Source organism: Urocitellus parryii, chromosome 8 (genome assembly GCF_045843805.1).
Source record: "Urocitellus parryii isolate mUroPar1 chromosome 8, mUroPar1.hap1, whole genome shotgun sequence".
Lineage (NCBI taxonomy): Eukaryota > Metazoa > Chordata > Mammalia > Rodentia > Sciuridae > Urocitellus > Urocitellus parryii.
Genome location: NC_135538.1, coordinates 25,712,227 through 25,726,825, shown reverse-complemented (window position 1 = coordinate 25,726,825; position 14,599 = coordinate 25,712,227). Strand labels below are relative to the sequence as shown.

Genomic DNA, 14,599 nt, shown 5'->3' with positions numbered 1-14,599 from the left:
ACATAAAATGTTATCAACTGACTATTAGTTCTGAGATAATGAGTTTTATATGTAGGTATGTTTTATTTATGACATGAAATGATTCAATATTATACGACTTTAAAATACTTCAAAATTAAAGTGGGATAATTGTTGGCATTAACAGAAATCTTGGGCTCTGACACTCAGCATGAAGAGGGACTGCTTTTAGATTTAGCCCAGCTTGATTGTGCTGTTGAAGTGATTATCCCTTTTATTTTCTGGTAAAGTGAAACAGCTTTTGTGAGTAAGTTCTGTGCTATGTATCGATGAATTTTCAGATTTATTTTGCTAGTTAAATGTTTCTGACAAATATCCTTAGTCATACAGGAAATTATTGTATTTGTCATTTGTCTTTGGCAGGAAAGATAATACCATGATATTTTCAAAATACAGAAACATAGGTATACCTAGGTCAAACTTTAAACATGTATATTTGTATGTGTGTGCATATGTAAGTACATTCACATGCACATATAACAGCAAGTAGCACTTGTAAAATTTCTTTCATAGGACATCACCGAGAATTAACCACTGAGAATTAACTTTAGGTATTTTTTTTTTTTTTAAAGAGAGAGCGAGAGAGGAGAGAGAGAGAGAGAATTTTTTAATACTTATTTTTTAGTTCTCTGCGGACACAACATCTTTGTTGGTATGTAGTGCTGAGCATCGAACTCGGGCCACATGCATGCCAGGCGAGCGCGCTACCGCTTGAGCCACATCCTCAGCCCAACTTTAGGTATTAAATAAGATGCCTAACTTAATACAGTTAAGAAAAATGTTCATTACCAGCACATGAAAGCTTCTATTCTAATGGAGTGTCCTCACAGTTGATCTAATGATAACCTTAATTTTTAGGTTCAAAAGTATTGAAATAGAAATTATTTAAACCTTATGAAAATTTAACCCTTCCATCTTGCCTCCTAGACCCTCCTTGCTGTCGCCAGCTGGCCAGACTGTCTAGATGAGCTGGGTTCAAAGGAGTTGGCTATATCTATAACTATGAAAACGGCGAAGAAACCCCACAAACACGAAAATACCTGTTTCTCAATTGTGGGGGTCAGGACGGCTCTGAGACCTCAAATATCAGCTCCCACGCTAGAAAGAGGACAAGGGGAGCAAGAGAGGCAAGCAAGAGGCAAGAGAGAGAGCACACCTGAAAACCCCCATATTTACTAGGGAAAAGTCATCACTAGAATATTCCACCCAAATAAGGCAAGGGATTAGGTTTCGAAGGGTGGAGTCTTGCTTGGTGATGTCCTGTGGTCAGCAGGTTGCTTGACATCTTGGAAAGCCACACCCATCTCAGGTGCTGTGTGGAAACACAGGCAGAGTAAGAGAAAAGGCACACATACATTGAATAGCCCAATCAGGCAGCAACATCAGGCCAGTCCCCCCATACCGCTCAAATGCTCACACACACAGCCCATGGATGGCTCGCTACACCTTGCCATTTTATTATGGGAACAAACTTTAAAGGCCAGAGGCATAATTCTTATTTTGGATCTTCCTTCACAAAATTTTTTATACTTTATTTTGTTTTTCCTAAATACTATGATTAACTACTGGTTACAAAGGAAAGGGTTGAGTAGATTTTTCTGAAGTAATCTCTTTTCTTTTCCTTGTTAGTCTTATTGAAAAGCAGTTTTGCAATAAACACATAAAACAGGGGGGGGGGCTATTAAAAAATGTGTATCTATAAGAGCTAGTTCAACTTCACCCTTGTTCTTGCTAACCAATTCTCAAAGCAGTCAGGAAATTCTGGGCTCAGGAAGTCCATTCCAGATCAATATGGGCTGAGAGGAAGAAAGTAATCAAAAGGCAGAACATCTGGGTCTCTTTTGGTCTTGTTAGAAAAAAAAAATTTTGGAGCAGTCAGGAGAATCAGAGAGAAGAAAAAAGAGTCAACGTCTATACTCTCCCTTTCTTTTCAAGAGTATTTCTGAGAGGACACATGGCAGAGAAACTGTGGAAACATGGTCTCATGGGAAGAATGGTTCTGAAGAAAAACACATTGGCCACTTGAAAATTTTCCCCCATCAGCTGGCTGACCAGGCAAAGGAATCTGGTTTTTGTTCTCTCATTAACAAATGTTTTAGTTAGTTTTATGTTTCTATAATAAAAAACCTGAGACTGAATAATTTATAAAGAATAGAGGTTTATTTGACTCTCTCTCTCTCAACATGTGTGAGTATGTCACTTCTCCCTCCCTATGTTTTCAAAAGTAAAATGTTTCAGGAATTTTACTCAGAGACCCAAAACTCAACCAAGAATAGGTTCAAAGCATAATTTTTGTGAGATTTTGTCAAAACATAGAAATAACAATAAAAGAAAAAAACAATGAAAATTTTTAAAAAATCACTACTAGAAAATTTGGGAAGAGAAATACATTTTTAATACACATATAAATTATGCAATTTAATTTAGAAAACACCAATGACTCTTGCATTTCTAGAAAGTAGATGCACATTTCTAAAAATAGTTACATTAAATTAATAAAGAATAGGAATTTATTCTGCTTTCATATCTTATGAATTATTGTTATGATTAGTAAGACCAAATTCTAACACAAAGATCTATAATAAGACATTCTTTGAATATTAAAATAATTCTCCCAAAGCCTATATTAAGCATTACATATTTCCAGCAAGTTATTATATTTGAAACTCTGCTTGAGATATACACAATAGTGAGTAATATGTTATTATGAAAACCTTTTGGATGAAAATAATGAACTTAGGATGTTTTAGAATATTTGATGATTTTGGCACATCTATTTCTTTTGCTAAACATTCAGACTGATATTTTTCTTTAACTATCTGATCTTACTCTGTTCTTGGAAGTTCAGTCTCTGTAAGCAGATGGAAAGGAAAGACCCTCCTGGATTGTTATGGTGAATATTTGGCTCTGAATTAAATGCATGTTTAATTTCTAGTAATGTTGAATTTGGCTGGATACCCCTGTGGTTTTAATATTCTAAGCCTTTAAAAGCACATGGGTTCTCAAATAGCAACATGCTTTTCTCCTGATTTTTCTATCCCTGACTAGCATTTCTGTTATTACCCTCACTGCCTACTTCAAACAATTTTTTATGCAGTTTACAATTCTTGTAACATATGGCTGCAGCTTACAAGCTCTTTGTGGGCTTTGGCAAACAGCCATATGTGATAGTGAAGAATGAGTTCCTGGATGAGTAGTAGAGAATCCTGTTTGTATCCATTTTTCCTCTTGAGTTTAACTCTGAAGGTAGGAATGGGTTAGACATCTTTCTTTCCTCCCTGAAGTCTCCCCCTTTCCTTCTCTTCCTTCTTCCTCCCTCCCTTTCTTCTTTCTTACTTCATTGTTGCTGAAAACCCTTCAAAGCAGAAAATGCATTGGCTCTTAAGCCTCATCACTCATATTTAGAAATCCTGTGTGGATTTTTGTCTTAGAAAAATAATAGTTTCATTTAGCATTGGTTGAGATGAAGGCTAGGCAGAATTTTCTGCTACAATAGAGGGAATTAGAAGGAAGGAACAGATGCTTTGAAAATATACAATGGGTCTGAGACAGCCAAGAAGGGAATATTCTGTCTTGAGACAGTAGTGGGGAAAAGGACCAGGGCAGTCTCTCCTCAGTCTGAGATAACATCATCCCTCATTCCTAGCTCCTTTTCCCACTTCCAACCCTTTTCTTGCAGTTAGTCAGGAGAGGGTTGCCTCCCCACCTGGTGTGTGTGTGTTGCAGGAGGGTGAGGCAGCTGGCTGAGGATTCTAGGAGAAGCAGCTGGGAGAGATGAATCACCCACAGTTGTGATTCTTTCCGTTTGGTGTTGGGGTCTCTTGTGATCATCTTTGAGTCAATGCACTCTGCACAACCGCTATTCTGTCATTTGATCAGTTGGTTGAACTTATGGATCTAACATAGGATTAGTTGTTTTTGACCAACAGTAATGATGACCTAAATATCTATGTTCTGAATCTACTGTAGTCCCAAGTGCAAATAAGAGAATTTTTTGATTAGCATCTACATAATTTGCATAGGGGGAAATCCGTAAGGGGTGAAATACATGTGTAACATATACATTTATATACAATATATAGATGTGTATATATGTACACATATGTATATAGTCACACATTTATATATGAATATATGTATACTTTATGTACACAGTTTAAATGGAACCTGGACATCCACTAATTACTAAGGAATTTGCACTATACGTAGAAATAAATATAACCTCACATTGTCAATATTTAGATCTTGTAGTGGGAGTCTTTAAACACCAAATCTTCCTGTTCACTAAAAAATTGAATTATGTACCATCTTAATAGGGAAACAATATAAATTTACTAATGGTATGTTTTGCTGCCATTTGGGAAAAATTAACACTCAGTATTAAATAGAAAAGCTCCACATCAGTAATAAATTGAGAATAAACAGCAAAGGCTGAATGTGTTCTGCATATTAAAATGTCTTGATCCTAACTGTGCTCCGTTTGCCATCTCTAACCCTTAATGCCTCTTTCAGAGACAGTGGGATATGGTGAAGATGTAAGGTCGGAAAGAATGGCTTCCGAGGGCCGATGAGGCTCAGTTTACTGGTTCCAGGTTGGTGTCAGCCACCATGGGCAGCTGGAGTCGGGCCGGGGTCCCGGGGCCCAGCTCCTCTGAGGCTGCAGGCAGGGGCTGCTCGCTGGGCTCACACCCAGGCGACCCTGCTGGAGCTTGCACCTTGGCTGGAGGTGGTGGAGCGGAACCCTCTGCTTCCACCCCGCGCGGGGAGGCCTCGGATGCGGCCTGTGAGGCCTGACCGGAAGCTCCGACCCCTGATTTCCGGGGCAACTCAGCAGCCTGAGGCTCCTCGGGGAGACTCTGAGCTCGGGGTTCTGCTCCTGCCTGGGTCAAGGGATTACTGACCTCAGGGGCAGGCTTTGCCTCCTCACCACCTTGGGCCTCAGCCTGAGAGACTGGAGGAGGCCGCGGGTCAGTTGAACCCCCGAGAAGGAGCTGAGGGAGCGCTTCCAGCTTCAGGGGGGCGGGGCCACCGCTGCCCCGAGGCCCGCCCAGTGCTGAGGGCAATGCTTCCGACTGCTGGAGGCTGGACTCCGGATGCTGAATTACCTGGAAGGCTGCAGCCAGGTTTGCCACAGCGTTTTGAACACTGTTGGCCTCCTCTGCATCTATCTCTCGATCCACAGAGACATTTGCCTCTGGCTCTTCGTCGGAACTATGCTGACTTTGGTCCTCCTGTTCAGGCACTTTGGCTTCTCTGATTTTTTTATAGAGTTCGTTTCTCTCTTCTTGTAAAGCGCGACAGAGATTCTCCAGCCTCCCGATTTTCATCACGAAACACTCATATTCCTTAGCTCTCAGTGCTTTCTGTGATTTGAAAACACACAAACACACAATACGACATGAAAAGCAAAATTTCCACAGGCTCTCCGGAAACAACAAACCCATTTGGCCTGGAATTAGTATCCACTAGGCCTTGGGCCCTGGCCATAGAGTGATGGCTGAACAGACACTAGTTCAGGGTCTTCACTATTTTTTGCATTATGAGCTAGACACTGGTAGAATTTTAACCACGATGGACTGTTCTTTGGGAAAGAAAGATGGCAAGCCTTGTTTCTACTGTAGTCCAGAGCCTCTCAAATCTTAAAATAGATAAATTTTCTGCTTTTGAGACTTAGAAAGTGTAAGCCAAAGCCTGTGGTGAAATGAATGAGATCAATTGGGATTTCGCCCTCAGGGGTGTCTTGTCTATTCTATAGATAAACTGCTATAGTCTAATCCTGGCAACCATTCGATTTATGTTGATGAATAATAAACATAAATCTTTGGAATTGGTTCCAATTTGTGATGAATTGTTAGAACAGTAATATAACCATAGAAACTCACCACACGCTAATTCATGAAGCTGACTGCTTAAACTATTCAATTTTTCCTTTCTCTAGAAATGGTGGCATGTTTGTAGGAATATGTTCCTAATTAACTAACTCCTTACTCCTGTCTTTGAGCTACTCTGTACCTTGAAGATGGTTTTTAAATTGTTAACATGGAGAAAGTTTCACCTGTAAGCTCTGCTTGTCAGGTCTGGGCCCATGTATCTTTTACCTTTAAAGTTGAAAAACCTGCTCAGATGCTGGCATAATATCAGGATTTAAATGCCTGTTGGAGGAATTTAAAAAATACTTCTCCATATCTGTTTAAAATGGCACATTCAGGGTGCTTGAACCTCACTGTCTTCTCAAATCAATTAATTCATCTATACCTGTTATGTGCAGGTACTGGGGAAATACAAAAGCAAATAAGACACTCATCCCACTTTAAGTTACTCACAGTCTAGCAGGCATGATGCTGATCTGGGGAAAGCTTTTGAATCAATAAATGTGTGACTTAAGGTATAAACCTTTTTTTGTTTTTGTTTTTTTAGTCAGGACTGGCTCCTAAATGACCTTTGCCTTTATTATTTTTATTACAGTTTTACATGTTACATCCCCCCAAAATTTAGCTCTTTATTAAAACATAATAATTTGTATTGTTAAGCTATAATTATATTCTAAGATGAATATCTTCGAAGTTGGAGGTGATAAAAACTAAGAGAAAAACCTGCTCACCTCTTCAATCATGTCCAATAGGGCTTTGTTACAGTTCTCAAATCGGGCTTTCCACGTGGCTGTGTCCTTTTCCAGCTTTTTCATTTTCTTGGTTGTCTACAGAAATTAGAGTGTTTTAGTGTCAAATCCTGAAGAGTTAATGTATAAGGAAGCTATTAGTTCCATATATTACATTAGGAGCAGTTCTTTTGATACCAGCTGCTGAAGCAAACAAATGTTTGATGTCAAGAATGAAGATTGTGGAAGAGTCATGATTTATTTCTGAGTGCTTTAGGTCAGTAGTGAGCAAACATATTTGCACCAGAACCAATTCAGAAAAAAAGGAAACTACTTAGGGCACATTGTTTTGTTGTTGCTTTTTCTTTCATTTAAAATAAAAATATCTTTATTGAGATCCCTGAAATAGCTTGCAATTTAGATCACTTATTTTAATGAATAGAAGACTATCATAGTGAGAAAGTTGGCATTACTTTTAGCTATCAAAATATTGATAATAAATAGGCACATTTGAGAAGTTGCCACACAGAAAAACTCCTTTCCATTTTCTCCATTTCCTCATGTTGGTAGCATGAGGAAGGATTCACAAAATCTAATTGCATGTTATTCATTTTATCCTTGAAACAGTCTCATGAGGAAGTTTCTAATTTCAAACTTACTTTATAAATGGGGAGACTGAAACTCAAAGGAGTGGTGTAATATTCATGTGAGTTAACAGAAGGGTGGGTCTGGAGATCTTCCTTTCCAAAAGTGTCTGTTGGTCACCTAGCCATGCGATGGGTATGGTAGATACAGGAGTGAATAAAATGTAACCTGTCCTTTTTGAACCTGAGAGTATTCCCTGTTTCTTATTGTAGGATCTCTGGGGATAAAATGAAGTACAAGACTTGTAATCAGGCATGAATATCCTGGATTAATGATAAGTAAGACTCGCTGCTTGGGACCAAGATGCCCAAAGTTGGGTATTGGTGGTGGTCAGAGGGCCAGATTGTCAGTCCAGGCTCCAAGAGAAACTAGGTGAGCTTTGAATGTTTTTTTTTTTTTTAATTTTGATTTCATATTAACCAAGTTAGTAGTTTTTAAACTTTTAAGGTTATTAACCAATTTAAGAATTTTTAAAATATTAAAAAAATTTTTTTTCAGTTATACATGGACACAATATCTTTATTTTGTCTATTCATTTTTATGTGGTGCTGAGGATCGAATCCAGGGTCTCTCACGTGCAAGGCGAGTGCTCCACCCCAGCCACAACCCCAGCCCCACCAATTTAAGAATTTGATGAAATATATGGGACTATGGAGAAATGCAAATATACACATCAATGTGGGGTCTTTTGTTTGTTTGTTTATTTCCAGAGAATTCTCTGGTCAACCACTAAAATCCATAAAACTCTTAGAACTCTTAATTTAATATTCAGTCTAATTTTAAAACATATAATTTTTTAATGTTATTTTACTATTTGAAGTAAAATAGTTTCTCCTGTTCTAATATTTATTAGAATCTTATAACTCTAGAATTTAAAAAATTTGATTTATAGATCAACCCTGAATTTGGAAATTTGTAACTTACAACAAGTATTAACCTTCTTAAGTTTGCTTACTTAACTGAAATTTATGATAATTATTTCATGAAAATATTTCCATATTTTTTGTGCATTTATAATTTGACATAAAGTGGGATTCATTGTTACATATTCATAAATGCACATAATATAACAATATAATTTGGCCAATATCATTCCCACTATTTTCATATTTCCTCCTCTCCTCCTTCCCCCATCACTTTTCTCTACTGCTCTCCCTTCATTTTTCATGAGATCTCTCTCCCACTTCTCTTTCCCTTTTTCCTCTCTGACTTTCATATATGAAAGAAAACATTATGACTCTTGACTTTCTGAGTTGGACTTATTTTGCATAACATAATGTTCTCAAGTTCCATCTATTTTCCTTCAAATGACATAATTTCATTCTTCTTTATGGGTGAATAAAACTCCATTGTGTGGATATGTACCACATTTTTCTTTATCCATTCATCCATTAATAGACACCTATGCTGGTTCCATAGTTTGGTTCTTGTGAATTGTGCTACTCTCAACATGAGTACACATGTATTGCTGTAGTTGACTTTATTTCTTTAGGGTAAATACTGAGGAGTGATATAGCTGGGCTGTATGGTGGTTCCATCCCGAATCTTTTGGGGAATATCCATACTTATTTCTATAGGGGTTGTACTAATTTATAGTCCCACCAACAGTATAAAAGAGTTCCTTCTCCACCATATTCTCTCCAGCATTTATTATTGTTTGTATTCTTGATAAATGCCATTCTAACTAGAGTAAGATGAAATCTCAGTATAGTTTTCATTTGCATTTCTTTAATTGCTAATGTTATCGAACATATTTTCATATATTTGTTGATCATTTAGATTTCTTTTTTTTTTAAAGAGAGAGTGAGAGAGGAGAGAGAGAGAGAGAGAGAGAGAGAGAGAGAGAGAGAGAGAGAGAGAGAGAGAGAGAGAATTTTTAATATTTATTTTTTAGTTCTCGGCAGACACAACATCTTTGTTGGTATGTGGTGCTGAGGATCGAACCCGGGTCGCACACATGCCAGGCGAGCGCGCTACCGCTTGAGCCACATCCCCAGCCCCCATTTAGATTTCTTATTTTGAGGAGTATCTGTTTAGTGTATTTGCCCATTTATTAATTGGGTCATTTGATTTTTTTGGTGTTACTTTTTTTAGTTTTTTTTATATATTCTGGATATTCATTCTCTGTCAGAAGAGTAGCTAGCAAAGATTTTCTCCCATTTCTGTGGTTCTTTCTTCTCATTCTCAATTGTTTCGTTTGCTGTGCAGAAGCCTTTTAATTTAATGCCATTCCATTAATTAACTCTTGGCACTGTTTCATGAGTTTTAGGGGTCCTCTTGAGAAAATCCTTGCCTGTATGTTAGAGTGTTGACCCTATGTTTTCTTATAGGAGTTGCAGTTTCAGATCTAACTCCTGGGTCTTAGATACATTTGGGGTTGACTTTTGTGCAGGGTGAGAGATAAATATCTAGAAAAAATAACCAGTTTTCCTAGAACTGTTTGTTTAAAAGGCTATCTTTTTTCCAATGTATGTTTCTGGCACCTTTGTCAAGGATCAGCTGACTATATGTGTGGTTTTGTCTCTGTCTTATATTCTATTCATTGGTGTAATCAGTTTTTATGCCATTATCATGCAGATTTTGTTGCTATTGATCTGTAGTATAATTTGACATCAGATATTGTGATGCCTTTAACATTGCATTTTTGGCTTATATTGCCTTGGCTATTTTGGGTCATTTATTTTTCCAAATTAATTTTAGGACTGTTTTTCTAGTTCCGTGAAGATTGTCATAGGTATTTTGATGGGGATCTCTTGCCTGAATTGCTCTGGCTAGAATTTCTAGTACTATATTGAATAGAAGTGATGAGAGTTCTCTTGTTCTGAATTAAAGGAAATATTTTGTGTTTTCTCCCATTAACTATGATATTACTTTTGGATTTATTGTTTATAACCTTTATGATGTTGAGGTTGGTTCCTTCTTTCCCTAGTTTCTTCAGGTTTTATCATAAATGAGTATTGAATTTTATCTGCATCTATTGATATGACTATGTGATTTTTATCCTTAGTTCTTTTTATGTGGTGAATTATATTTATTGATTTGTGTATGGTAAGCCATTTTTACAACCATGGGATAAAACCAACTAGGTCATTATGTATGTCCAATCTTCTTAATATGTTGTTGAATACTATGTGCTAATATTTTATTAAGGATTTTCATGAAAATATTTCTAAGAGGATATTTTCTACACTTAAAAAATGGTTAATACCAATACCTGGTCAGAAATACATTTCTGATACTGATTTTATATTGGGAAAATACTGACTTGACCAAGATTTAAACATTATATCCAATAATAATATTAATAACTGTTATGGTTTAAATGTGAGGTATCCTCCAAAAGTTCATGTGTGAGACAATGCAAGAAAGTTTGAGGTACATTTATTGGGTTATAAGTGTCTTAACCTAATCAGTGAATTAAGCACTTGTTAGGAATTAACTGGGTTGTAACTATAGGCAGCTATGGTGTAGTTAGAGGAGGTAGGTTATTAGGGGATTGCCTTTGTGTTGCATACTTTGTTCTTGGTGAGTGAAACACTCTCTCTGCTTCTTGGTTCCATGTCCTGAGTTTCTTTCTTCCAATATACTCTTCTGCCATGATACTCTGACTTACCTCAGACCCCAAAGAATGAAGTTGGCCATCTATGGATTGAGATCTCTAAACTGTGAGCACCAAATCAATGTTTCCTTCCCTAAATTGTTCTTGTCATGTCTTTTGGTCATAGCAGTGGAAAAAGCTGACTAAAACCATACCTTATATTTGTAATAGACTCTCAAAAAGTTTAAACACCTTTTAAAATACATTAATGTATTTGAACATCACAGTATCGTGATGTTGGTAATGAATATAACATCTCAATTTATAAGAAAAATGAAATTCAGGAAATTTAACAGACCTAGAATTTTAATTCAGGTTTCTATCTTCTCATTCATGGCTCTTCCTCTATCATAGTACATATCTCTCCTTCTAAGAATATCAATAAATAGTATTTTCTGCTCTAACATTCTAATACACACACACACACACACACACAACATAGTGTTGGAGCTTGTCTTTTTGTTGTGTTGTTATGTTTTTGTTTTTGTTTTAAGCTAAAACTAGAGAAGAAAAAGAAATATTGTCCCTCAGAATAAATGTATCTTAGCATTTTTGGACTTTTACAAAGATTAATTCCCCAGATATTACTACACAAACACACACAAAAAAGCCCAAACTTCATTCCTACTTATATAAACATTTCATTACTTCATGAAATGCACTGAGATATCTTAGCAGGAGAAAAATGAACCCAAAGGAGAATTGCCTGTCAAAGTAGAAACTGTCAATATTTCATGGATGATAAATAATACTCACTTTATCCATTTCCTGCTTAAAAGTGGCGAACACTTCATTGCTTTTTGTAAGCGTGCTCTGGAACTCTTCAAACCTTCCAGAGTAGAGAGTAAGCTGTAAACAAGGAAAAGAGTGCATCTATTTCAGGGCTGCTTTTTAAATGTTCGCAGTATAAAAAAACATGTCATTGTTCATTATTTGAGAAGAAAAATGACTTAAAGGAATTCTCAATTCAGCATTAGTCATATGTTCAGTTATTTACTACAAAATCAATCTAGGTCAGTGAGCATGACTGAAGAGTTTCTTTAAAGAAAAATGAAATAAAATATGTTGTCACTATTTCATGATATCATAACTTTTACTACCAAACATTTATTGAGCCCCAAACATATGCATGGATCATATGTACAGAAGTGTTTAACATGTAGATTCTGCTTTTGAGGCATCTGTACTCCTAAAAGAAATTCATTCTTAAAGATAGCTTGACTAACTGTCGAGTCAGTAGGTGATCAGAGATTTGTGGCAGGTTATCTTGTAAGCCATGTGTTTGTGCAGATGGTGATCTTAAAGCAGGGAGAATGTAGACAAATGAAAATAAGAGAAAAAGGAAGTATGGTGGGACATGAACAAGGACTACTGCCATTATGTAGGTTGTGGATAACTGTTAAGAAACTGCCATTTCTGAGCTGGGGATGTGGCTCAAGCAGTAGCGTGCTCGCCTGGCATGCACGCGGCCCTCGGTTCGATCCTTAGCACCACGTACAAGTAAAGATGTTGTGTCTGCCAAAAAGAAAAAAAAAACTATAAAATAAATATTTTAAAAATTCTCTCTCTCTCTCTCTTTAAAAAAAAAGAAACTGCCATTTCTGTTTTAGACATCAAAGTTTTGTATATTCAGATATATTTATTTATATTTACTTATGTAAATAAAATAATGTTTTATTTACATAAGTATATGTAAATAAATAAATATATACACACACATACACACACACATACTCACACACACATAAATAAATAAATATTATATACAAATGGCAGTTTCTTAACAGTTATCCACAACCTGCATAATGGCAGTAGTCCTTATGTATTTGCATGTTTCTGAATATACAAAACTATGATATCTAGCCAATAGCAGTTAAAAATGTCCCTTTCCATCCAAATAAGTTTATGTGCCACTTTTCTACAATAGAAGTAACGCATCTTAAAGAAGGGATTTTTTCCCCTTAATTTGTCCAAAAGCATCATGTAGCATTCCTGAGTGTGTGATCCACAGTAGGGATAGTGAGGAGAGCTATTATATCTTTACACCCTTAATTTCAAGACCTACATTTGGGATGGGAATGGGGTAGCACAGGGAAGAAGAGTGTAAATACTTGGTTGTTAGTGGTAATAATAAAATACTAAAAATCTTGCTTTTGAAAACAATATTAAGATAGCATGCTTTGAGTGAAGAGAGATTTAGTATGGATGATTCGAGTTAGCAAAGCCTTTATTTTCAAATTTGGTACTCTTGAGTGTCCAGAACATCCCCAGGTTCTCAAATGGCACCAAATGTCTTAGGCTGCACTTGATGGCCAGAATGGCAAGGTTGTTGACCAAAAGAAAGGCATCAGGTGACCAGCTGGTGGTATCTGTGAGATTTTCATTTAAAGTGGGGAAGAGCACACACATCCAAAGGCAGCAGACTGGAGAATTCTGTCTTGAAGGTGGTGTTGGGTAGAGTGTGTGTGTGTGTGAGTCAAACAACCCCGAGAGTCCAGAAAATTGCTTATCTAAGATGCGTTATTCCCAAATAATTTAGAGTAATATAGGTTTCAGTGCAGTAAACAACAACAAAATGTTAATAAATCCTTTCCACAAGACACAAATTTAAAAAAATAAGCAACCATTATTCTGAAATCATCCATTAGCCCTATGAATCTATGATAGGACTAAAATTTGTTTATTTTGATTCCTTGGCTTACACATTATAGAAGACTGAGTGAAGAGCCATGAAATAAAAGGAATTTATGGCCAAGAAGATGCCTTGTATAAGATATTTACTCTTATAACATGCAGTATACTCTGACATATTCTCTTTAATTGTGTTTCATTTTTTTCAAAATAGTGGCTGGTATCCACTGAATTGATTTGAAGGCCCAGAATGGTCAGACAGGTTCTTAGTTTGAGACACTATACCCTAGGGTAAGCTCTTGTGGGTCTGGCTACCTACACTGCACTTTATCCCGTGGTATATAGTGAGAACAATGTATTCTAGTGGATCCTGGTTATCTTTTATTACAAAGTCTGTTCATTTGCTATTGGACAATACCCTCCTATTAACTTATTTTTCTTACTTTCCTCTACTCTTTTTCCAACATATTACTACATGGGAGTTTCTGAAACTATGGTTGAGAACTCTGAGCAGGTCTTGCTGTAATTGCAGGCTACAGACAGGCAAGGGCAGGAGTGAGCATATCATGGTCCAACTGCTACATACAACCTTGACACAATTGTCAAAAATAACACACCCAGAACATCACCCTTAACATTAGCTGACAGGTATTAAAGTTTTGGTTAGACTGTCTTCACTTAACTATAATCATGTCTTCCTTTTTCCATGTGTACTTGTAAGACTTTTTTTCCACCCATAGTCTCAAAGTAAAGGCTCTAAGGGAAAACCAACCAACCAACCAACCATCCAGAATGTTCTTTTTGGTGTGTTAATTCGGCAGATGTTTCTTCCTTATCTTGTGTTTTCTTAGTGTTGGCTTGTGACATGAAGATGGACATACCCAAAGTGCCAAGAAGAGTGTCTTACTTATCACCACTTTGTAAGCTTCTCCTAGTTATGGTTTTTGTTTTGTTTTCTCTTAAAAATAATTTGTGGTAAAAAAATAACATGTAACATAAAATTTACCATCCTAACCATTTTTAAATGTATAGTTCAGTGGTGTTAAGTACGTTCTCATTGTTGTACAACCCGTCTCCAGAACTTCTTTTTTCAAAATGGAAATCTCATA

General features: G+C 36.5%; 1 protein-coding gene across 2 annotated transcripts in view; it reads right to left on the bottom strand.

Annotated features, from left to right (window-relative positions):
- Window positions 1-608: 608 nt before the first annotated feature.
- Window positions 609-14,599, bottom strand: part of Txlnb (taxilin beta) — a 45,039-nt gene continuing 31,048 nt past the window's right edge. Inside the window, exons 8-11 of one of the 2 annotated variants that reach the window (XM_026391897.2) lie at window positions 11,616-11,708; window positions 6,620-6,715; window positions 5,124-5,381; window positions 609-1,330 (exon numbers count right to left, since the gene is read on the bottom strand). In XM_026391897.2, the coding sequence (XP_026247682.2) occupies window positions 1,211-1,330; window positions 5,124-5,381; window positions 6,620-6,715; window positions 11,616-11,708 (567 nt within the window). In that variant the 3' untranslated portion in view covers window positions 609-1,210. Of the gene's footprint in view, window positions 1,331-3,472; window positions 5,382-6,619; window positions 6,716-11,615; window positions 11,709-14,599 lie in introns of those variants that run through there. The other variant, XM_026391896.2, reaches the window with a different exon arrangement.